The 26,191-nt window shown below is 48.7% G+C and overlaps 1 protein-coding gene across 3 annotated transcripts in view; it reads right to left on the bottom strand.

Annotated features, from left to right (window-relative positions):
* UBA1 (ubiquitin like modifier activating enzyme 1) overlaps window positions 1–24,354 on the bottom strand; it is a 46,480-nt gene extending 22,126 nt beyond the window's left edge. The window contains exon 1 of one of the 3 annotated variants that reach the window (XM_080988441.1): window positions 24,145–24,354. In XM_080988441.1, coding sequence (XP_080844567.1) covers window positions 24,145–24,339 — 195 coding nt within the window. In that variant the 5' untranslated portion in view covers window positions 24,340–24,354. Of the gene's footprint in view, window positions 1–3,382; window positions 3,537–3,955; window positions 4,105–24,144 lie in introns of those variants that run through there. The other 2 variants (XM_080988443.1, XM_080988442.1) reach the window with 2 other exon arrangements.
* Window positions 24,355–26,191: the final 1,837 nt, after the last annotated feature.

Raw genomic sequence — 26,191 nt, 5'->3', positions numbered from 1 at the left:
AAACCACAGCAGTCAGCTCTTTGATTAATAAAAGCAGGTAATCAGTGAGCTCAGCAATTTTCAGTGTGACTATTGTTTAAGAAGGTGCATCTCCAATGAGGAAAGCAATTCTAGCATGGTCCACCACATCCAACTGAATTAAAAGGCTACTGAACAATGTAATCATTTGGTGGAGAGCCCAAAAAGAGCTCCCACCTTCTTATTCACCTTATCCAATGTTGCAGCATATTTCTAGCACAGCAACAATAGACCCCAAAGATAAAACAGATTACAGTGACACCTCTGGATACACACACCTCTGGTTGCGTATCCTTCAGGATGCAAATGCGGTAAACCCGGAAGTATTTTTCCAGATTTCATTGTGTGCGCATGCGCAGAAGCGGTCCCTCTAGTTGCGGAAACCTCGGGATCCAACCGGAGCTCCGGAACGGATCCCGTCCACAACCGGAGGTACCACCGTATAGGGAAAACTGCAAAGGGGTATATTAGTCTTGAGTTCGGAACAAGCAACAGTCTTGCCCAGTAGTTTTCCTATGAACCTTGGAATCCTTTGGAAGCTTATCAGCCCCTGATTAAAAGGTCAGCCATAGAGAGCAGGTTTCTCACAAGGACAACTTTTTTGAGCATTACTGATCTACCTCGGCAACTGAAAGCAACAGGGGAGTGTCAGGCACACTCTAGGATGCCCTCAATTTACAAAGGATAACAAACCTGATTAGTACCACCCCCTGAACTAAGGCAGTACCCCAAAATGCTTCACAAATCCAGGAATTCTGTGGCAGATATGCTGTCCAGCAAATGAATTCATGTGCAAAACGTTGAAACAATTAACTACTGAAGAAAAATAAAGGAAAACTCAAGTTCCAATTGGTTTAACTGCAAGAACTGAAGGACAACCTGGGCACTCCTTGGTCGAACACTCCCAGCACCGAATGCTATTTCATCACGGGAAACAAGAGTGTATGAGATATTATTATCTGATAAAAACCAGCCTGATGGAAACATAAGAGCTGCAATAGTATGGTACTCTTCCTCAGAAATGTTTGAAGAAGTTTAACTCTTATTTGAACCCCAGATGGAGTATTCAACACAAGTAAGCCAGCCAGACGGTTTAATCTGAATGACTGTAGAACCAGCATGCAGGCACTTAGGCCAATGTGAAAAAACATGTTTACACCTTGAATTTAGGTATGGCAAAACCAAACTAATCATGTTGACACAAGACCCATTTGGGGTGATGTGATAAGGCACATCAGATAGAACCTGGCATCTGAGAAAAGCAATAAGCCAAAAAATATTCCAGGTCATAACTGATCATCCAGGCAAATGCTACAAAAAGACAAGGGAGGAAACAGAGTGAGAGTGAACCAAACACCCGCATAAAGGATGTGATTTAGTCCTTTCCATACTTGACTGATATTACTGTGGCTATTTCCTTTTACATAAGTGCCCATTTGCAGAGTCCGACCATATGCAGGGAATCAGATCTTTGAAAGTTGGCACATGTAGCTGGTTGCTAAACAGAAACCGTTCACACTGAACACGGTTGTCAACTAATAAGTGATAACCAGACCTTGTAATCAAAACGCAAACTGTGGTGGGAGTTGGAGAAAACAGCTGATCTGAAAATTCCAACTAGTCAAGGACAATCTTTTAATCAGGATTAATATATTAATAAATAGGGACTAACATCATTTGACTAGTACATTTTTAAAAAAAATAGATTCTAATTGAGCCATCTGGAACCTGGACAGCAAAAGAGGCTAGCTAAGATGACTGTCCCTTGTCAAAATGTTAATTCTGCGATACTAGAAGAGTAAGACATATAAATCAATGTGGTTTCAGTCTGGCAACTTTAGCACACAAGCCTTTCAATTGTACCAAGGATGAGGAATAAAATTCCACCAACCTTATTTGCTTATTGTAAGCAGACCACAGATCACTCAAGATTAGGGGAGATAAGAAACAGTCTATTCCAAGTAGTTTGGTAAGAGGAAAGAATTATGAGATGGAACTGACAGATGATTCCTTAGCAAGGATGAAGTTCTACTCCTTTCCAAGCCTTCCTGCTACAAACCCTTCTGAGAATAAAGCTAAGATCCTTACTCTCCCTCTATAGATTTAGACTATACAGTGGTGCCTCGCAAGACGAAATTAATCTGTTCCTCTCTCTTCGTCTTGCGAAGCACGGCTATTAGCAGCTTAGCGGCTTAGCAGCTATTAATGGCTTAGAGGCTTAAAGAAAAAGAAACAAACTCGCAAGACATTTCGTCTTGCGAAGCAAGCCCATAGGGAAATTCGTCTTGCGGAACGACTCAAAAAACGGAAAACTCTTTTGTCTAGCGAGTTTTTCGTCTTGCGGGGCACCACTGTACTGTATCTGGCTGAGGTTAGCCATAAGTTAACAGTACTACTGATCAAGAAAATCAGGTCACTCATATAACATGTTGCAAGTTCTCGCAGAACTTTGACACTCAGTTTTTTCAAGCCACACCCAACCAGCTGCCATTTATCTTACACACTGGAGCCCATTCTAACAAAGGATGCCAATAAAGGGTCATAGTAAGGAAGGCAACTGTCCACTTAACCCAGGGGTCAGCAACCTTTTTCAGCCGTGGACCGGTCCACTGTCCCTCAGACCATGTGGTGGGCTGGACTATATTTTGAAGGGAAAAAATGAACGAATTCCTATGCCCCGCAAATAACCCAGAGATGCATTTTAAATAAAAGCACACATTCTACTCATGTAAAAACATGATTTCTGGACCATCCGCAGGCTGGATTTAGAAGGCGATTGTGCCGCATCCGGCCCATGGGCCTTAGGTTGCCTACCCCTGACTTAACCTCTTGCTTAGGGTAAGTCAGGCACTATTCCATCTGGGCAACAGCCTGCCAGACCTACATTCAAACTGTCCTGCAATACATATATTACAGGGATATGGATCAGTGATAAAGAGGCAACAATCCTGAGTTCCTATGCTCTCCAGCCTAAAGAGACCTAACAGGAAAGTGGATTTCTATGCAGGAGGACACCTGAGCAAAAGAAGTTGCTGGTTCGTTTTGTGAAAATTGTACAGCCTCACAACCCTGTAACCAATAACGATGAGCATTTGCAATTATTTACCAGCTTAAATTTCTCTGCCGAGACTAAAGCAGATCCCACCCCAAATCGAGCTTCCTTCAAAGGCATGCCATCTCCAGGCAAGCTTGAAAGAGCTGTTACTCTATTATTTGCCTCGTCCCATGTTTTGCACCTCCGCAATAATGGTAAGGATGGAGTATCCAGAGATCCCGGGCTCCCTTCTCCTTGGAATGAATCCCTTTCGCCCCCGCCAGGAGAGGCGCTAAAACGCTCCCCGTCCCCCGCTAGCCCCGCACTTGCCTGCTCCCATGGCTCCCAGCTGACCGACCCCCTGGACCTTTTATCCTGGCTCTTCTCTGCAATCCCCGCCCCCTCCATCCTGGGGGAAAAGAGAAGAAGCGAGGCCGCGGCGCCGGAGCAGCTAAGGCCGCAGGCGCTTCCCGGCTTCCGCGAGGGGCGTCCCGGCCAGGCGCGTCACGCGAGGACCGAGAAGGAAGCGCCGCACCCTCCCGCTTCGGGGGGGGGGGAGCTCCTTTCAAGTTCTGGCAGAAAAGGGGCAAGTGGCGGGGGGCCGCATTTCTGAAGGAAGCGAACACGAGGCCGAGGCGGGTGACACAGAAACGCGGAAGGGCCCCCGCCCCTCCCAGCCGGGCTCCTCAAGGGCGGGCCGCCGCCCCTTCTACGGAGCCGCGAGAGGCCAGGAGCCCGAGGGGCTGCGAGGGAGTCCGAAGGCCGAGGCCGGAGCGGCTGGGAGGGGGGCGGGGGGAAGAGTCCGTGTTCCTATGGCGACAGGCATCCTTGGGCAGGTTCTGTTTCTATGGAAATGGGGAGCGAGGAAGCCGAGAGCGACCCCCCCCCCGCCGCCGCCGTTACCAATGAGGCTGTGTCAGGCCCCGCCGCGGCCGCCGCTGCTGCCGAGTCACCGCTCCGCGCTGCTGCCGCTTCCTCCTCCTCTTCCGACCCGCTCGGACACAAGATGGCGGCGGCCAGGCCCGGAACAAAAACCTCCTCAGCGCCGCCCCGCTCCCCTCCAAGCCGCGCAGGGCCCCGCCCGGCCCTCGGAGCAGCGACCCCATTGGGCTAGGCCTGTGCCCCTCACAGGTACCGCGCGCCCGGATAGGCTGGCGCGGAGAGGCGGTCGGTCGCCGGCCCCGCCCCCTGACCTGGAGACCTGCCTCCTTTTATGATGAAAGCCCCAGGCAAGGGAAGCCCCGCCCTCCCGGCTCGGGGAAGCGGGGCGGGACTTTCCGTTTCGCTGGCCCCGCCCCATGGCAATGCACAGGCTGCAGCTCAAGGTCTCAGCCCACATGAGCGTTGGCGGCTTCAATCCTATTCCTCCCCTCATCAGCAGGTGAGCCCCGGGCTGCAAGCCGCTCAGGGCAGAGACCTGTCCTCTCCCCCTTCTGTCAAGAGCAGCGCAGCGAATCGTCATTCATTAAACAGTGTGGGAAATGCTTAGGAAGAACAGTGGACTCTCATTCCTAGGCAGTTTTTAAGCAGAGCTTGGGTGGCCATCTGTCATTGCAAGGGGTTGGACTGGATGACCCTGGGGACCCCTTCTAACTCTACCAGGCCATGATTCATTGTTGACACAGTCACCAACTCCAAAGTCCTCATACAAAAAGGCATCGGTTAGTTTTCAGTGAGTCCCTGGATTTCACTTCATTTTTGCCACAAGACAGCTACTCCTACTATAAAACCAAGGTGGTGCAGCCAGAAAGAATGGGGCACTTAAAACTCTTTGTGCAAATCTTCCTTTTCTTGTGGAGCAACCTATGCTTTGTTGTTTAGTCGTTTAGTCTTGTCCGACTCTTCGTGACCCCCTGGACCAGAGCACGCCAGGCACTCCTGTCTTCCACTGCCTCCCGCAGTTTGGTCAAACTCATGCTGGTAGCTTCGAGAACACTATCCAACCATCTTGTCCTCTGTCGTCCCCTTCTCCTTGTGCCCTCCATCTTTCCCAACATCAGGGTCTTTTCCAGGGAGTCTTCTCTTCTCATGAGGCGGCCAAAGTCTTGGAGCCTCAGCTTCACGATCTGTCCTTCCAGTGCGCACTCAGGGCTGATTTCCTTAAGAATGGATGGGTTTGATCTTCTTGAAGTCCATGGGAGTATCAAGAATCTCCTCCAGCACCATAATTCAAAAGCATCAATTCTTCGGCGATCAGCCTTCTTAATGGTCCAGCTCTCACTTCCATACATCACTACTGGGAAAACCATGGCTTTTAACTTTACGGAGCTTTGTTGGCAAGGTGATGTCTCTGCTTTTTAAGATGCTGTCTAGGTTTGTCATTGCTTTTCTCCCAAGAAGCAGGCGTCTTTTAATTTTGTGACTGCTGTCACCATCTGCAGTGATCATGGAGCCCGAGAAAGTAAAGTCTCTCACTGCCTCCATTTCTTCCCCTTCTATTTGCCAGGAGGAGATGGGCCCAGTGGCCATGATCTTCTTTTTTTGATGTTGAACTTCAGACCATATTTTGCGCTCTCCTCTTTCACCCTCATTAAAAGGTTCTTTAATTCCTCCTCACTTTCTGCCATCAAGGTTGTGTCATCTGCATATCTGAGGTTGTTGATATTTCTTCCGGCAATCTTAATTCTGGCTTGGGATTCATCCAGTCCAGCCTTTTGCATGATGAATTCTGCATATAAGTTGAATAAGCAGGGAGACAATATACAGCCTTGTCGTACTCCTTTCCCAATTTTGAACCAATCAGTTCAAACCTATGCTACGGCACAGAATTAGTGTCTGCAAGGACTAATTGAAAGCTCGAAAATGCAATTAAGAGTCAAACTGTCCCCAAGAAATAAACTCCCAAATTTAAAAAGGCGGGGTAGAAATAATAATATGATGATGATGATGATATCTGCTCAATATCAATAAAAGGCTGGTGCTCAAAATAGAAAAAGCAGAGCAACTGCATCCAAATATGTACCCATTTCCTGCCATTTATTCTCTTGGGCCAATGGGTCAACTACTTGCAATTCCAAAATATTTTGGAGCACAAGCAGGCAAAAATAAAACAAAACTTCTAGCAACAATAAATGAATGCTCCTTGGAACTCACGGCTACAGAATGTTGCAAAACATGGGACAAAAATCCAGAGGACAGGACTATAAAGCTGATGAGGATAGGACCCTTATTCATGGTATCCATTAACCTCTGGTCCATCTTCATTAATGGGGTGCTGCTTTTAAACACATTTTCATACTTTTATTTACTCTTTTGTGGGGCTCCTCATAATCTTTCATCCAAAAGACTGACCTGATGCACACCTACATCATGTGCTCCTCCTGGGCCCTGTCACTCACAATCTGTCTAAGCTTTATCCAACAACATCCACTGAAGCCTCCAAATCTGGCCCAATCAGATTTGCAGAGTGAGGATCAGATCCACATTAATTTTTTTGTTCTCGAATAATCTAGCAGTCATCATGCTATATTAAGGCTCCAATGCAGAAGAGAACACAATGAGTGGACGTTATTGTAAGCATAATATGAGGTAAGCTTTCAGTTTCAATTTTTTTTGTTTTGTTTACTAAATACAAGTAAAATTAGCATGCTAAATTAGATCATTCTCTAGGAGAGCAGTCGCCAGCCTGGCACCTAGACAACCATCATCCCACCTGTTCTGAACAGAAGAGAGGTGCAAAGAGCTAAGGTGCCTTCCCTCCCCATTGATGGGCAATACCCACACCATTTTGCATTCCTGTCTCCTTTCCTGCTCTATTTTAAACATGCCAGCCACTGTGTGTTATGTCACACACCCAATACAGCCATTTTGTGACTGGCACCCATGGCCCTTTCTCAAACTTCCAAACGGGCCTGCTGGCTCAAAAAGGCTGGTGACCCCTGCTCTCAGACAGCAGAAATGTTTCTGATGCAGGTTACCCAATGCAAATCACCCTATTTTACAATTCAGAATGTTTCAGAAAACTAATTGTTGCCCATGACCATAACCAGCAACTTAAATCAGTGTCAAAACAGGCTGCCACAAATATGCACGTTATAGTTGTGATTGCTCCTACTGCCTATCATAGGACCTCGGGGAGGAAGGAACCCAGTGGCATCACTCATGCCATACTCATGTGCCAGGAAGACAAACATTCCAGGCCACAAAACCCAACTCATTCAAGGCAAGGACAAGAGAACATAAGCAGAGGTGGTTCTGGAGGTGCCCTCTCAGTGCTAGAAACAAGTCCATATAATCAACAGAACTAGGAAGATCTACTCTCTAGTGAGCAATATCACCTCATATATGTGCTCTAACTTTCATCACTCCTTTGAGAAGACAGGATATAAATCTAACAAATTTGAGACCAGACTTCGGAGCATGAAGATCAGTTAAATGAAGCTGAAGGCTTGTATTCCCTTTCTTGGAAACAGGCCCAACTGAACTCAGTTGGACTTACTTCTAAGTAAACATGTATAGAATTGTGCTATGAGAGCCCTATGATCCAGGGCAGAAATGCATTCTTTAGTTATGGTATATACCTATATGGCTTTTCAAGAAAAATTCTTCCCAAAGCTATTTACAAGCCACGATCTAAGACCATAAACCACCACAAAATACCAAAACACTATTTCAAAATACAGTGGTACCTCTGGTTACGTACTTAATTCATTCCAGAGCTCCGTTCTTAACCTGAAGTACCACTTTAGCTAATGGGGTCTCCCGCTGCTGCCGCGCGTGATTTCTGTTCTCACCCTGAAGAAAAATTCTTAACCCGAGGTACAGCGGAGTCTGTAACCTGAAGCGTGTGTAACCTGAAGTGTATGTAACCCGAGGTACCACTGTAATACCGAAACCAATGCCAATGCAGCAAAATCTGGCAAAAATGGTGGAGTTCTGCAAGTCAGGTTAAAGTAGGTGCTAAAGGCAGGTCTTAAAACCTACCCCGGAGGGGGCTTGCCAGATGAGCCATGGCATTTCATTTCGCAATTGTGGAGCCACCACTGAGAATGCCCTTATCCACTTGCATGCCAATCTAGCTTCATTTATAGAGTGGCATCTTCCTTTGGGGAAGAGTCATAGCGGCAGAGCATCTGCTCTGTAGTTCAATTGCAGGCATCTCCAGGCAGGCCTGGGGAAAACCCACCTGAAACCCTGAAGAGTCACTGCTTAGTCAGTGAACCTCCAGCCTCTAGACCAGTGTTTTTCAACCACTGTTCCGCGGCACACTAGTGTGCCGCGAGATGTTGCCTGGTGTGCCGTGGGAAAAATTGAAAAATTCAAAAGATTTTTTTAAAAAATATGTCAAATTATCGCCCACTAGGCGGGCGCTGGACTGTGTCCACCCTATTTTCTATCCGTCCTGGGTGGGGATCAGATCGGATGGGATCGGATGAGAGCAGACAGGCGGTCCGCTCTCATCCGATTCCCCATAGAGTGCAGCAGGGCTCTGACATCTCCCTCTCCGCACACAGTGGTGGTGTGCCTCGTGATTTTTTTCATGAAACAAGTGTGCCTTTGCCCAAAAAAGGTTGAAAAACACTGCCCTAGACCTCATTAGGCCTGTCGGGTCACTTCAGCCAAGCCAAGGCCAGCTGCCCTCCAGGGAGTCTGCAGGTGACTGACGGTGCCTGCAAAGCGTTGGAGAAGCCCTGTTCAAAGTGCCAACTGGAAAAGGGCTGCTTTGACCTTGGATCAGTCACCATCTCTCAACCTAACCTGCCTCACAGGCTTGTTGTGAAGATAAAAGGGGCTAGGAGAACAATGAATGTTGCTCGAGGTTCTTTGAGGGAAGGATGTAATTTTAAAAATAACTTTAAAAAAAAAAAGTAATGAATTATTTAAGTTAGTACTTTTCTATTAATTAACATTAGTACCAAACCTCATGTTTTCCCACAACTTTAATGCCTTAAAAATACTTGAGCTTCACTTGACCTAATCTGTCTTGAATAGTCAAATATCCAGCCCTACCTCCTACCACTGGCCCACCTGATGCAGAGTGGATTACTGCAGTGGGGCAGTGGCTCCCCAGGGCCTCAGGCAGCCCAAGGTGCTGATTTGCCCTCCTGCTTGCGATCCTTTAACTGGAGACAGCAAGGATTTAACCAGAGATCTTCTGCCTGCAAAGCATGAGGTCTCCCACTGAGTTACAGCCCCTCCTATTCAGAGCTGAGCTTGAGCAGTATTCCCCTTTTATGCCTAACATAAAAATAGTTAACAAAAAACAAAGTAGGCAAATTAGCACAACACATTCGTCGTCAAAGAATTCAGCTTTTGGGGCAGGCGTTTAGTGCATACCAGCCTCTTAAGAACAGCACAGAGCTATTTGCCCAAGGATTACCATTCCTCAAATTAACAGACACCCAAAAGGCGGCCTCTTACACTTGTGGGGTGTTTGGATACAGAGGCCTGAAAGCACAATACACATGCAAGAAATATAAGCACGCACCACGGCGGATTGCAGTTAAACTAACTAGCGCACAGAGCTCTCGATAGCCTGCAACCCAAATACCTCCAATGTCATCTTGCTTCGCATTCCCCGCCTGGCAGTGGAGGCCGTGTGGGTGGGGCTGATGGCTGCCTGTCACATGCCAACCCAAGACAGAGCCTTCTTGGTAGTGGTCCCCCACTTATGGAATGCCCTCTCCGCTGAGGTTAAACTCTCTTCCTCATAACTGACATTTAAGTGGAATTTTAATAATAATAATAATAATAATAATAATAAATTTTATTTATATCCCGCCCTCCCCAGCCGAAGCCGGGCTCAGGGCGGCTAACAACAATCAAATAGTCAAACAATCAAATAATCCAACATTCTAAAAACATTTCATTATAAAAATTAATTTAAATCAAATTAATGGCAACCGTTGAGCAAAATTCTGTGCAGGTTGCCAGAGGAGGGAGTCAGGCTGCGCCCTGACCAAAGGCCTGGTAGGAACAACTCTGTCTTGCAGGCCCTGCAGAAAGATGTCAAGTCCTGCAGGGCCCTAGTCTCTTGTGACAGAGCGTTCCACCAGATTGGAGCCGCAGCCGAGAAAGCCCTGGCTCTAGTTGAGGCCAGCCTAACCTCTCTGAGGCCTGGGACCTTCAAGATGTTTTTATTTGCAGACTGTAGGTTCCTCTGTAATACCAGGAGAGGCGGTCCCGTAGGTACGAGGGTCCTAGGCCGTATAGAGCTTTAAAGGTTAAAACCAGCACCTTAAACCTGATCCTGTACTCCACCAGGAGCCAGTGCAGCTGGTATAGTACTGGATGAATGTGATCTCGCAGCGAAGACCCCATAAGGAGTCTCACCGCGGCATTCTGCACCCGCTGGAGTTTCTGGGTCAGTCTCAAGGGCAGCCCCACGTAGAGCGAGTTACAATAATCCAGTCTGGAGGTGACCGTCGCGTGGATCACAGTGGCTAGGTCAGGGCAAGAGAGATAAGGGGCCAACTGCTTAGCTTGGCGGAGATGAAAAAATGCCGCCTTTGTTGAAGCTGTAATCTGCGCCTCCATAGAGAGGGAGGTATCGAGGATTACACCCAAACTCTTAACGGACGGTGCTGGCACTAATTGCACCCCCGCAAGAGATGGGAGTTGCCCCCCCAATCCCATATCGTCCCGTCCCAGCCAGAGGACCTCTGTCTTCGAAGGATTTAGCTTCAACCGGCTCCCACGTAACCATCCAGCCACAGCTTCCAAACATCTGGTCAGTGTGTCTGGGGCCGAGTCAGGATGGCCATCCATCAACAGATAGAGTTGGGTGTCATCGGCATACTGATGGCAACCCAGCCCAAAACTCCGGACAAGCTGGGCGAGGGGGCGCATAAAGATGTTAAAAAGCATCGGGGAGAGTATTGCACCCTGGGGCACTCCACACACCAAGGAGTGGCGGGATGACAATTCTCCCCCAAGCACCACCCTCTGTCCCCGACCAGAGAGAAACGAGTGCAGCCATTGAAGGACTGTGCCCTGGATCCCCACATCGGCAAGGCGTTCGTGATCAACCATGTCGAAGGCTGCTGACAGGTCTAGAAGAATCAGCAGCCCCGACCCGCCTCGATCCAGCTGCCCGCGGAGATCATCTGTTAGGGCGACCAGAGCCGTCTCGGTCCCATGACCAGCGCAGAAGCCGGACTGGAATGGATCCAGAGCCGATGTTTCATCCAGAAACCTACCAAGCTGTTCAGCAACCGCTCTCTCAATCACCTTACCCAGGAATGGAAGATTCGAAACCGGGCGGTAATTGGATAGATCTAAGGTCGCAAATGCCTCACAGCTGTGTGTCAGATTGCTATTTAAATTTGGCTGTCCTTCAAGGGACGTTAAAGACCTAATTATACTAAATAATTGCGCCAGGCGAGAGCTAGCGGATGCAATGGAGGCCGAGAAGTAAGACTTCTTAGCGGCCTTCACTGCCATTTCATAGGTTTTCATAAAAACCCTATAAGATGTTCTTGAGGCTCCGTCACGGGCACCCCGCCATACTCGCTCTAGCCGTCTGAAGTCCCGCTTCATTTTCCGAAGCTCCTTGGTAAACCAAGGAGCCCGGTTTCTGCGGAGTCGCAGAGGGCGCTTAGGTGCGATCTCATCGATGGCTGACAGGAGCTGGATATTCCAGCCCTCAACAAGCTCAGTCAATGAGTCGCCAGGGGGAGCAAGGTCTATCAGGGTCCATCAGCCTCTGCGGGCGAGCCCAAATCGGCTCGCCACCTAAGCAGGGTGGGGGTGGAAAGTCAATCCTGGCTTTCAGAGCGTAGTGATCAGACCATGGCACCTTCATCGAAGGAGACATGATCACATCTATACCTATGCCAAAGATCAAATCCAGCGTGTGGCCTGCTTGATGTGTGGGGGGCCCGAAACAAACTGGGAGAGCCCTAGTGTCGCCATGGAAGACACCAGGTCCAGAGCCTGTGAGGAGGGAGTGGCATCAGCATGGATGTTGAAGTCCCCCAATACCAATAGGTTAGGGAACTCCAAGGCCCAGCCGGCCACCGCCTCCAGCAGGCCTGACAGGGTGGCTGCTGGTGCGCTAGGTGGCAGGTACACCAGCCAGACAGCCAAGCTCACCTCAGAGCCCCACACTAGGCCAACACATTCAATGCCGGGGATCGATGGCGATGGTAGAGCCCTGAAGGAACAATCTTCCCGGATTAATAATGCCACCCCTCCCCCCCGGCCCACAGTCCGCGACTGGTGGAGGATGGAGAAACCCGGGGGCGCCATCTCTCGTAAGGTAACTGTTGCCCCTTCGCGCACCCAGGTCTCCGTAACACAAGCCAGGTCGACCCCCTGCGAGGTAAAGAAATCTCACAGAGTGGCGGTTTTGTTGCCTATAGACCTGGCATTGCACAACACCAGTGACGGAGGTGAGTAATCCTTGCTCACCCTACCCTCGTCCCTCGGGATGGGGCGCAGATTGGAAGGGGTACGAGCATATCCGTATCTCGATCCCCTTCGCCTATAACATTCCTATTCACTCAGGCATTGGGCAGCGCTGAGAGACATTGTTGCTGGCACTCTTGAACTATTAATATGGACTGATTAATATTAACATGGAAGATATTTGGTTTGTTTAAAAAAAGAAAAAGTATTTTTCAGTGATTTTGTTGTTTGCTCACTTGGACTCCTTTGGGAGGGGGGTGAGATTTAAAAAAGAGGGGGAAAGGTTTGCCTAAGATCACCAAGGGAGTCAAGGCTGGGGTTAGATGTGAACTGCCAGGAATGAGAAATGGCTGCCTCTGGGTTAATGCAGGGAAGTGGGTTATGTGAACCGCCCTGAGACCTCCGGGTATACAGCAGGTGGGTGGGTGGGTGTAAAATAATGTCTTGCAGTATAGCAGTGTGAGGCCGCAGTGACTATTCCAACACTGCAACCTAGCACAGTGCATAGCTCCTATTCGCTTGCTGTGGGTCTGCACCCTCAAGTGCCATATAGGGGCATTGTCTTCAACATAATTCAGGCTATGCTTATTTGGAGACAAAGCTCATTGCCTTCCTATTCAATACTCCAAATGTCAACATGCTGCTAGACAGCATCTTAAAAAGCAGAGACATCACCTTGCCAACAAAGGTCCGTATAGTTAAAGCTATGGCTTTCCCAGTAGTGATGTATGGAAGTGAGAGCTGGACCATAAAGAAGGCTGATGGCCAAAAAATTGATGCTTTTGAATTATGGTGCTGGAGGAGACTCTTGAGAGTCCCATGGACTGCAAGAAGATCAAACCTATCCATTCTTAAGGAAATCAGCCCTGAGTGCTCACTGGAAGGACAGATCCTGAAGCTGAGGCTCCAATACTTTGGCCACCTCATGAGAAGAGAAGACTCCCTGGAAAAGACCCTGGTGTTGGGAAAGATGGAGGGCACAAGGAGAAGGGGACAGCAGAGGACGAGATGGTGGGACGGTGTTCTCGAAGCTACCAATATGAGGCAGTGGAAGACAAGAGTGCCTGGCGTGCTCTGGTCCCTAGGTTCACGAAGAGTCAGACACGACTAAACAACTAAACAACAAAAATATCTTTGGTTCTCAATCTGAGTAGCCCTCCACTGTCCACTAAATATGTGTCACATACACTGGGATCTGCAGGCCAGAGCCCATGAAAGGTCTCTGTAAATATCCCCTCAAAACTCCACACGTCTCAAGAGGCTGTTTTCTCTGTTGTTCCTTGCTTGGCCTTGCCTACACAGCACATTTGTTCAGCTGCAGCTCTCAGGGGGGCGCCACTGCCATCCTAAGAGAATGACGGAGGAGCTCCTGGTGAGTTCTGGCACCTCTTTTTCTAGAAAAACAGCCCTGCTGAACACATTCACTTAAACATGCCTCAACTGACTGGATGCCCAGACTGGGCTCCCACCCATCCAGCCCTTTTGAACACAGGAGAGGTGCAAACAGCATCTCTCTGTGAGGGAATACAGTGGTATCTGATGTAGGTGCCCCCTGCCTACCAAAGGATGGGACAGCTACTGGGGGTGTCCACACCCTTTCAATGTCTTTTTTAAATCTTTTTCCCCCCTATAGTCATACCTCACGTTACATTTGCTTCAGGTTGAGTGTTTTCAGATTGTGTCCCGCAGCGACCCAGAAGTACCGGAACGAATTACTTCCAGGTTTCGCCGCTCACGCAGACGTGCAAAATGCCATGACGTGCATGCGCAGAAGCGGCGAATCACGACCCGTGCAGACGCAGGTTGCGTTCTTTTCAGGTTGCGAACGGGCCTCCGGAACGGATCCCGTTCGCAACCAGAGGTACCACTGTACAGTGGTACCTCGGGTTAAGTACTTAATTCGTTCTGGAGGTCTGTTCTTAACCTGCAACTGTTCTTAACCTGAAGCACCACTTTAGCTAATGGGGCCTCCTGCTGCTGCCGCGCCACCGCCACGCGATTTCTGTTCTCATCCTGAAGCAAAGTTCTTAACCCGAGGTACTATTTCTGGGTTAGAGGAGTCTGTAACCTGAAGCATATGTAACCCAAGGTACCACTGTATTTTGGTTGTGGCAACCATTTTGTGTTAAACTCTGCCCCCACGCCAGCCATTTTGTGTTATGCCACACCCCCACAACACTTTCCTTAAATTCAAAATGTGTCCAGCGGTTGGAAAACATTAGTGACCCCCGACATATACCCCACCAGCTTCCCAGGTCAGATGTCCATGAAAAGCCATGTCACAGTTCCTAAGATGTGAGCCATGACAGCCCTGAAAAGCTGTGTTGAGCAGAGATGGGAACCTCCAGAATGCAAAATGGGGAGAAGCTGCTTCACCTCCCACAAAGTCTCCATGACCAGAGCATGTGGGAGCTGAAGCAGGGAGTTCTGGATTAGGCCCTGAGGCAGCTCCTCCTCTTCCTGGTCACTTGCTGGATCAGTGTTTGCGGCTGGATTTTCTTCCTCCTCCCAAGGAAGCCCTTGGTGTGGGAAACCTTTGGCCCTCCTGATGGAGTTGGATTACAAACCCCAGACTTCCTGATTATAGAATCATAGAGTTGGAAGAGACCACAAGGGCCATCGAGTCCAACCCCCTGCCAAGCAGGAAACACCATCAGAGCACTCCTGACATATGGTTGTCAAGCCTCTGCTTAAAGACGTCCAAAGAAGGCGACTCCACCACACTCCTTGGCAGCAAATTCCACTGTCGAACAGCTCTTACTGTCAGGAAGTTCTTCCTAATGTTTAGGTGGAATCTTCTTTCTTGTAGTTTGGATCCATTGCTCCGTGTCCGCTTCTCTGGAGCAGCAGAAAACAACCTTTCTCCCTCCTCTATGTGACATCCTTTTATATATTACTGGCCACACTGGCTAGATCTTCTGGGTATATTGTACTTCAGCAACACCTGGAAGCCAAAGATTGTTCACACCTGCAGCAGAGCCCTCTGGCCCCAAATGGGCGCCCCTAGAGCCCCTCTGGGCTTCCCTCCAGGTCCAATGCTGCCTTCACTTTTGCAATCTGTGGGGTGAAGAGGAAAACTGGGGATTAAGGCGAGGCTTGGGGCATTGTCAGAGATCCTGACTCAAAAATTCTTCCAATGGAAAAATGGGGAATTCCAGAAAAATGTGCAAGGAAACCCTCTCATGAAATATTTTCTCCTTCACAAATATGTGAAACGCCCTTTAAGGCAAGGTTTTAAAATGTAGTTTTGGTTGCCCTTTACTCCTTCAAAATGTTTTCTAATAACTCTGCCATGACTACATAAGTTCATCTACCATTTTAGATAATTACAATTCCGGTATACTGTTAAGACATGTACAACTCTCATATATTCTCAGGTTCCTCAAACATTGCAGCACGTGAAAGAAATTTATCTATGTTTGGAAATGCACAATACCAAATTGAGAAGCAAGCTGATTTGAAAGGTACCGTATTTTTCGTCCCATAGGACGCTCTGTCCCATAGGACGCACCTAGTTTTTTGGGGGGGGAAATAAAGGAAAATTTTGAAATCCCCTTCATTTTTGGAGGGGGAAAAGTGCGTCCTATACGAAAAATACGGTAGTTTCAATCTGTGCAAACCTTCAGCTCTCTGAAGACCATGGAGATAAAAATGGAAGGTCATAATCAGCTGCTATTGGTCTTTCTGAAACTGTTATCACCTTGATTTAAACTTTAAGTGATGCTCATAAGGGCACTCTCATAAGCTCCCACTCAGACCTTGTCCTGCTTTGGCAAGAACTACAGCTCCCAGAGTCCGTATGGAAAACTGTCATTTGTTCCAATGCGCAGGTTGGGGAGCAGACAAGCTCCGGGCTCCCCACAACCCTTTCCCAATAAGCTATGCTGGGGTACCAAATGTGATGCCCCCCCCATGTGTTATTGGGTGACAACTCATCCTTATCCCTGACCACTGGCCAGACTGCTTGGAGCTAAGGGGAGAGGCAGATTTTTTAAAATGGTTTCTTCTGTTTCTGGATAATACTGACTGTGTGGAGAGGTCATTTCATAATTTAGGTAACAAAAATGTCCTTTGGCTTAGAACAACATTAATGGCTCTGTTTTCTGCTATCCTTAATGCCCCGCCCCACAAAAATCTAATTTTCCTATTGGCAAAACCTAACTTATGTGTAGGTACCCCTCACCTCTAAGTTTACTTGCAATCATTATCTGAAGAAAACCAAAGCAGCTAGACTTGAAGATATCACAAATATATATATTTATGTGGTGAGTTATAAACTGGGGTAGGGAACCTACTTCCATAGTAGTGGGGAACCTCAAGGGAGACGAAGAGGGCAGAGGAGAAAGGCAGCACAATGGAAGAAAGGTGAAAAAACCCTCTGCAAGCAAGCAGTTTAGAGGAGTTGGGGTGATGGAGGGGAGCCAAAATGGATGGAGCACTGCAAGCTACTACGGTTCAATGTCCGGATCTCTGGCTATAACAATCTGCAGCCCCCTGGGCACCGGGAAAGAGGGAGGGAGAAGGGGTGGATAATGCAAAATGGGAAGAAGAATGAGAGAGAGAAAAGGTGACATTGTGACTGTGAAGAAATCCAGCTCTCCAATACTGTTATATTACAATGCCTTTTAGATCCCACAAGTAGAAATATTTGAATCAGATAAGAAAATAAATATAGCATATATTTCTTTTTACATAATTTTAATTTACAAAAATAATTGAAAGGGTGGATGGATGGATGGATGAAGGAAAGAAAGACATCGCAAGTGGAAAAAAACCAGTTTCCCCCCATGTTTCAAACTGTATGAACGTTTCATAGGCCATGAGGATGCTCTGGATTCGGAATGTAAACAGCTCCCAGGTGCAGAAGACTCCCAAAGCACCTCCTCACCTGGCCATGACTCACTTGGGGAACAGGAACAGCAGGAAACCCAGAGGGCTACCCTGAAGTCACACAGATGATGCCTGCCCACTGCTTTGGGAGCTGGTGGTCCACCCTGTGGCCCACAAGGCTTTTTCAGGCAGCCCTTACCCAATGTGGAGAAGGAAGCTTTCTCTTCTCCCTGCTTGCTTGCTTGCTTGCTTCTTGGGCCCTCTCCCAAGGGGTGAGCTTAGGGAAGCGGCCATGGCAGTGAAGCCGCAGGGCCAGAGGGAGGCTGTGATGCAGCCTGGGCCCAGCAGAGACACGGTGTGTGGCGACATGCAGGGGGCCTTGGAGGGGCCTCTGGGGCTCTGAGGGTGGTTGGGCTGCCCTGGGCAGGGAGGCTCTGCTGCTGGCTGCCTGCCAGGGATTGCAGGGGGTCAGGCTAGATGACTCTCGGGAGTCCCCTTCCAACTCTACAGGTCTCTGCCCCTCCTTAGTTAATAACCAGCCTGAAGAGGCTGTGTGTGTGGTGTAGGGGGGGGGAGCAAGTGGGATAAATGGTGGCAGCTGTGGGCAACCAGCAGGCAACTGAGGAGGATGAGGCAGCTGGTGCCCCTGTTGCCCCCCATCCCGTGCCCCCTCCTCCTCCTTCTCATGGGCTGCATTTATTTACTGGCTTCACAAGAGACTCAATCTACAGTGGTGCCCCGCAAGACGAATGCCTCGCAAGACGGAAAACCCGCTAGACGAAAGGGTTTTCCGTTTTCAATGCGCTTCGCAGGACGAATTTCCCTATGGGCTTGCTTCGCAAGACTTGCGAGTCTTGAGATTTTTTTTTCACTTTCCCCCCCTTTTTCTAAGCCGCTAAGCCTTTAATAGCCTTTTAGCAGCTAAGCCGCTAAGCCGCTAAGCCTTTAATAGCCGCTAAACCGCTAATAGCGCTAATCCGCTAATAGGGTTGCTTCGCAAGACGAAAAAACCGCTAGACGAAGATACTTGCGGAACGGATTAATTTCGTCTTGCGAGGCACCACTGTATTGTGTATATTAAATAATATTAATTATATTGCAAACACTTTAATTTATGATATGGAAATTTAATTCAGTGTATGGTCTGCGGCTTCTGTGTCAAAGTCCTCTTGCAGCCCACTGGGTCTGAGAGGTTGAACCGTCTGGTTCCAGCCTTATAGAAACCCGGCACCTTTCTGGCTACTCTGCTGCCACAGTTTTTCTGCTGTGAGGTCCTAATGACCAAAGACCAATGTAATGAATAACAATAATGAGTTGCTCAGAGGAGGAAACCTCTTATGTCTTTAGCCTTCATGCACATTTAACCTATGGGAGTACATTATCTGCCTCGGGGGGGGGGGCAGTCTTAGTAGACAGTCCCAGGCTTCCTTTCTGCCATCTTTCCCCAGGATTCTTCAGCTAGCCGGAGGGTTTCCTTGAGATTGCTCAACACCACAGCAATGTGGCTCTTTCCTTCCCTACAGCATGAGCCGCACCGGAGCAAAGCTGTGCCAGCTGCCTCTCCACAGGCAGGTACCTTCAGACGCTCAAGGCAATGGACTAGAGCCTTGTTTGCTACAAAGACAAAGCAATCCAACTGACATGACATGTTGGGAAAGAGCAGGGTAAACCAAGAAGGATGGACTTTGACACACTCTCCGTAGGGTACATGTGAACAATGCTCATTATCCTCATCCATATTACCTGCTGCTTGAAATGCAGCCATAGGAAAATATTTCCAATGGGAAGCGGCTTAAGAACAGAAAAACAGCTCTGCTGGATCAAGCCAGAGGTCTGTTAAATCCCACACTCTTCTGCCAGCAGCTAGTCAAGCCTCGGTGGTGCTCTTGCGCTGCTCCCATTCATCTCTGCAGTTGCTCTCAGCACTGTACTTTCTAAAGCAGGGCTAGGGAACCTGTGGCCCTCCAGAGGCTGTGGACTACAACTCCCATCACCCCTGACCATTGGCCTTGTTGGCTGGAGGGCTGAGCGAATGACATCTTGATAAGGGTTTCAACAAGGCAATACACCAGTGAACAAAAGGTGGAGACTTAACAGCTTCCCAGGGGGTAGCTCAGCTTTGCAGATAATTTGCTCCCTCCCTCCCCCTGTAAGAAAAGTGGACAAGCCCTCACACAAAGCAGCAAACTCTTTCAGCTTCACTGGTGGTTTTCCACTTAGAGCTCAAGTAATTATGCAGAGCCTGCTAACAATCCAGGAGGGACCCCCACAGATAAACAAACAAAGCACTTCTTTCTTCCTCACACTCACCCCCACCTTGATAAATCTAGGGGGGAAGAGCTTCTATTTTTATTTCCTGGTAGTGTTTATGTTGTTGGTTCCCCCTAAATAGCTTTCTTCCATATTAAAAGGGTGTTTTTTAAATTTAAAAGAGACTATTCTTTTTGCTTGCTTCCCCTCTCTCCCTCCCTTTGATAAAAAGGGAGATACTGGTGGGATGAGAGCTTTTGGGGGGCCTTTGGGGGGGAATGGAGGGGAGAAGATTTAGGTGGCTGCCTTATGCTGAAATGGGAGGTTGGGTACTGTGTGAAAATGATGGGGCAGTGTTTTTTGGTAAGCAGTGAAAGCAAATGTGTGCCTCCTCACAAGTAAGCCCTACTGAATTCAATGGGGCTTACTCCCAGGAAAGTAGAAGTAAGTTTAGTTTAACTCAGTGGGGCTTATGCATGCACAGATTCCACTTAGACCTCTGAGTTGGGGAAGCATATGCAACTTGAAGAGTAAATCACTTAAACTATTCTTAAATTAGTTGAAAATATATTAAATATATTACAGTGGTACCTCGGGTTACATACGCCTCAGGTTACATACGCTTCAGGTTACAGACTCCGCAAACCCAGAAATAGTACCTCGGCTTAAGAACTTTGCTTCAGGATGAGAACAGAAATCGTGCAGCAGCGGCAGCGGGAGGCCCCATTAGCTAAAGTGGTACTTCAGGTTAAGAACAGTTTCAGGTTAAGAACGGACCTCCCAAACGAATTAAGTACTTAACCCGAGGTACCATTGCATAAAGGTAAAGGTACCCTTGCCCGTACGGGCCAGTCGTGTCCGACTCTAGGGTTGTGCGCCCATCTCACTTAAGAGGCCGGGGGCCAGCGCTGTCCGCAGACACTTCCGGGTCACGTGGCCAGCGTGACAAGCTGCATCTGGCGAGCCAGCGCAGCACACGGAAACGCCGTTTACCTTCCCGCTAGTAAGCGGTCCCTATTTATCTACTTGCACTTGGGGGTGCTTTCGAACTGCTAGGTTGGCAGGCGCTGGGACCGAACGACGGGAGCGCACCCCGCCACGGGGATTCGAACCGCCGACCATGCGATCGGCAAGTCCTAGGCGCTGAGGTTTTACCCACAGCGCCATCCGCGTCCCACCACTGTATATGGAAGTTTATTTAATATTTTTATTAAATCTACTACTTCCTTACATTTTAAGGCCCTCCACCACCATGGGGAGGCCCAGCAAGGCCCTCTGATGCTGTGGGGAGATACACAGGAACCTCTTCCGCCACAGGGAGACCCTGCAAGGCCCTTCGCCACCGCAGATATATATCATGATATATCAAGATAGCGTGATTTTAGCTGGTTATATACCAGCTAAAAATGTTGAAAACCAGATAGTGCCCTAGTTGGCTGGCTGGGGCTCATGGGAACTGAGGTCCAGCAATGTCTGGAGGGCCACAGGTTCCTCTCCGCTGCCCTAAAATATCAGACTCCATTCTCAGCTGGATTTATCCAACTCTCTCAAACAGCAGTTGGGGTAAGCAACCATTAGAGACAGTCTATGATGATCAAGAATCTCTGTTGCTGGACCAGAAGTATTTACCCATTCTCAGCTGCCAGTAAGAAAAAAGCTAAATTTCTGTGTGGGGAATGACCTGGGTTAATGCATGTTTGTGCAGGGGAAGGAAGAAAAGTGGCCAAAGGGAGGCCGAGTTGGGCTTTTTGCTCCTTAACAAAGGGAACCGTGTGAGAAAATCTTTGTCAAGCATTGTTAGTGTCTCATCAGAGTCTGAGTTAATGGAATTTGATGAGGACTCTTTCCCTGTGAACTAAAATGATTTCAGGGCATTTTCCACAAGGGTTTTTGCAGGGTTGAGGAGAAAAGAACATATCTAAAGTTGTTTTCAAGATCTATACTGGATACTCTGATAGGTATGCAGCATAGTAATTCTTAAAAAAAAAAAAAAAATTCAAATGCTACACAGAATCACAAACTTGTAGGACACAAATATTGCTGACTTTTGCACCTTGAATTTAGTGTCTGGAACAGTTAATATTTTCCCAACATGGCTAGACAAAGAGAGCATTTTAGGGAGTTGTTTGAATCCCAAACCTGACATGGAATTCTCCAGGAATGGGATGGGGGCAGGTTGGGCAAGTCAAGGAAAAAGTACTTGTTGCTGCAGATCCACTTTGAGGAATGAGGGAGGCAGATGGGCCAGGGCCTCTCAACAGGTTCTTTTGTGCCCCTTTTTGCCCCAAGGCTGGCAGCTGAGAAGAGTTTGGATTTGATATCCCGCTTTATCACTCCCCGAAGGAGTCTCAAAGCAGCTACCATTCTCCTTTCCCTTCCTCCCCCACAACAAACACTCTGTGAGGTGAGTGGGGCTGAGAGACTTCAGAGAAGTGTGACTGGCCCAGCAACTGCATGTGGAGGAGCGGAGACACGAACCCGGTTCCCCAGATTACGAATCCACCGCTCTGAACCACTACCCCACAAGGGAGCAGATTTAACTCAGGGGCCTAAAGCTGACAAATTTTAAGGCCACACACACAACACAAAGTACACAGAGCACAGCTGGCATCCTGGGGTATTTCAGTACATGAAGCAGCTCAGTCAAAAGTTGCCATAAAACATCTCAGCTAGCCTGCTCTGAGTCCGTTGCCTTCTTGATCCAGTTTTACTCCTGCACAAACTTTTTATAACTAGGATCTGCTCTAGGATCTCTTGACTCAATATAAAAAACTATTCCACTCCCCTCTTATTGTGACCACATCTGGTAAACTGTCTTAATTCATGCTAGTTTTAGTTGTCAGGATTCAGGTAGGTAGCCATGTTGGTCTGACACAGTCAAAATAAATTAAAAAATTGTCCAGTATCATCTTAGAGAGCAACTAAGTCTCTAAGTTGGTCTCTAAGGTGCTACTGGACATTTTATTATTATTATTATTAGTTGTCAGGATTGAGGCTGATGGGCACCCTTTTTATATTTTGGCTCTACGTGGGAATTCTTCAGTTCAAATGCAACCTCATTGGCATTCCTCCCTCCCACTATCTGCAGTATGGGAATATTATTGCCTTGCCAGGGCTGTTGTAAGAATGACCAAGATAATGTATACGAAGCACTTTAGATGCTGAAAAATTCTATAACTCTCAATTATAATTAATGCTACTGTACAAATGATAAAAACAGAGAGAACATTAAAAGTGGTATTGCATTATACATTGCATTTGCATTCCTTCCCTTAATGTTATCAAAATGGCACCTATATTTACAAATAATTATATTTATAAATATGAAAATTAAGTTGATTCTTTGACTTTTGATTACCTAGACAATTTTTAAAAACTAACACCTTTATTCAATGAACAGTCCCCTATATTTGAAGGGGGAAATTCAAGGTCCAATTTATAAACTTGCAGGGAAACAAAGTAAACAAAAACTATTTCAGGAGCAAAAGGCACTAGCATACGAATGCATCTAGGTAGCTGTTCAAGAACAGGAGGCTGCTTACAGATACTATGCCACTTTAGCCCATCCCTAGAGAAGTTGTTACAGTCTCTTGAGATTAGGTTCTTAACCAGCTCCCTTCTTACAAGTCAAGGAAACAGAAAGCATAGAAAAGGGTCAAACCATATAAGCCAGCAGGTCTGGATCATCCATATTACTTGGCCCAATTCTCCCCTTCCTCCCCAAGCTGAGAATGAAACATCCATTAATGATTGAAATAAAAAATGTCAGCACACAAGGCTGCCTTGATGTCTTGCTATTTGACACAGAGACCTGATTCCTAACCCTAGAAATGTGATTCACAGGTAGCCAACCCTCAGGCAGGAGTCTGAAACATACTGGAAAACAGAAGACCAGCGGACACAGACTTGAAGCCAGATTTTTGTCTGGCAATACAGCCCATTCACCAGCTCAGTAAAACTAGGGGGTGGGGGCAGACCAAGCATTGACAATGGCTGGAGAGGAACTTCAGCACACTTCAGAGGACTCTGTCTCATACCTTTGGTTTTCCTTCCAAAAGAAGGAAATTAGGTTTAGAAATTGGAACAGGCTTATAGCTGTACTAACAACAGTCCTTGCTTGAGGAGAAATAATCTGGAGACTAAAAAAATGGAGGGGAGGAGAGGAAGGAGCCTGCAAAAGACCAAAGGTGCATAAAAGCTCAGTTGGCAGAGCGTGAGACTCTTGATCTCAGGGTTGTGGGTCCCACATTGGGGGAGAGATTCCTGCCTTGCATGAGCCTCAGGGCCCTTTCCAACTCCGCCTTTCGTGATCCTATGATCCTTGACCCTTTTCTTGCAACGACAGGCGTCACTTCGGCTGCCAGGGGAAGCTGGCTTCGAGTGCCTGGCGGGCACGGAGACACGAAAGGGCTCGGGGCCTCTCCCTCCCTTGTCCCCCCCCCCCGCAGGTCGCGCGCGGCGCGCTCACGACGATGGCAGAGCGGTGGCTTCCCAGGTGCCGAGGGGGCTCCGGGAGGGGAGGGGCGGCAGGATGTCCTGCTGGGGAGCAGCCATTCGCCCAGCCCGATCCCGCGCGGGGGAACGCGCCCCAAACGGAGGGGGTTGTGGGGGGGCGGTCGCGGACTTCTCCCTCCCTCCCTCCCTCCCCCCGGCCCGGCTCTCACCCCCCCTCCGTGCGCCGCCTGCGTCCCCGCTCCGCTCCGGCTCCGGCTGCTGCTCCCGCCGCCGCCGCCGCCGCCTCTGAGGCCGCGCGCCGCCGCCCCCCGCGCCGAGGAGCGCGCCGGCCGAGACCACGCGGGCCGAGGGGGGGCGGGGTCCCTCCGCGCCCCCAAGCCGAGCTGCCGGGCGTCCCGCCGCATTTCCCGGGCCGCGGCGCGGCGGGGTCGGGGCCTTGACCTCCTCTCGGGTTCCTTGAGGGAAAAGGGCGCTCGGGCGGGCACGGAGGGGAAGCTCAGAGGGGGAACCCCCCCCCGCACGCCCCACTCGGGTGGTTCGGCTCGGCCGGCGGGGCGGGGCTGCGGTGCCTCCTGGGAAATGTAGTTGCCGGTCGCCTGGAGGGGCGAGGGAGCACGTGGCTCCTGATGTCGCGCAGAAGCACGTGGCCGGAGGGGGAGGGGGAGGGGGGGAGGATCTCGCGCAGAGAGCAATGTACCGGACAGGACGCAATCCAGGATGGAGATAGACGCAGTGCTTTTTTTCTAAAAAAAATGTTTAGGGGTTTTCTCATTTTCCTACTTATATCGAAATACTGCCCCTCAATGATGGGGTGCAGCGCTGGATCTCGCCTCACGCTGAGGGAGCCAGTGTTTGTCCACAAACAGCTTTTCCGGGAACGCAACGGAACACCGTGATGGAAACCAGAGCTCACGGAAACGCCGCTTACCTTCCTGCCACAGTGGTACCTATTTATCTACTTGCACTGGTGTGCTTTTGAATTGCTAGGTTGACAGGAGCAGGGACAAAGCAACGGGAGCTCCCCGGTTCAAACCACAGTGCCACCCGCTCCCTCACCACTTCCACAACATCTACCAGAGCTTGGATTGGGGCCTGGATGGATCTTTGCCCCTCTTGGTTAATGAAATCCATCAGGGAGCAGATCTATGTGGGCCCAGGGGGTGGTCAGTGCCTCTTTATGAGAGGGGTGGTTCCTGCCAAGTTGAAGGTGGCAGTGAAAGGAGCGCTTCTTGAGACACCATCCCTAGATCCTAAGAACTTAAGTAATCACCAGCCAGTTGCCAATATCCCTTTCTTAGGCAGTGTTCTTGGGCGGGTGGTCACTGACCAGATCCAGGAGCTCTAGATCCATTTCAATCAGGGTTTAGGCCTGGTTTTGGCACAAACTGCCCTGGTGACTTTATATGATTACCTCTGTCAGGAGAAAACTAATCCTCCTTGATTTCTTGGTGGCTTTCCATTTCATCAACCACTGTATTCCCCTGGAGAGGCTATCTGAGTTGGGACGCTTGGGGACTGTTTTTCAGCAGTATGGGACCTTCAATATGAGGTCCTTCAAAGCTCAATTCTATCCCCCATGTTGTTTAATATCTATATGAAGCTGCTGAGTGTAGTCCTCCGGAGTTTTGGAGTGTGTTGTCAGCAGTTTGACACACAGAATGCTCTTCCTTTCCCCTGCAACCATAGCCAACCACAATGTATCTGGGATTTGGAAAACCAGCCCTCATGGTAGATAGAAGAGGCAGCTTCAGTTGGTCCCAACCATTTTCTTTAGGGAAATTTGTGTTTCAGATAAGAGACTGAACATAGGAAGAAAAGGAAGTGGCAGGGAGACAGCTTAATTTGAGTCAAGAGTCTCTGGCTGTCCATTTTCAATGACTGAGGTTTACTGTATAACATAAGGAGAAAGTGCCCAAGAGTGAGAAGAGAAGAAAGAGCAAGAGAAGAGGCCTCCAGCATCCCATTCTCACAGGAGCTGAGTAGGTGCCTGGGGGGAGCCCCAAGCAGGACCCGAGTGTCTCAGCCGCCTCCCCATAGGTGATTCCCAGCAGCTGATCTTTAGAGGCAATACTGCCTCCAAAACGGAGACAGAACATTGTTGACATGACTGGTATCCGTTGTCCTCCATGAATTTGTCTAATCCTCTTTTAAAGCCATCCAGATTGGTGACTCTCACTATGCCTCCTCATAAGAGCAAATGTCATAGTTTACCAGTGCCCTGTGTGAAGAAGGACTTTCTTCTGTTCTGAATCTTCC

This window comes from Podarcis pityusensis (assembly GCF_964106645.2).
Source record: "Podarcis pityusensis genome assembly, chromosome: 17".
Lineage (NCBI taxonomy): Eukaryota > Metazoa > Chordata > Lepidosauria > Squamata > Lacertidae > Podarcis > Podarcis pityusensis.
This window is presented reverse-complemented; position numbering and strand designations above follow the sequence as displayed.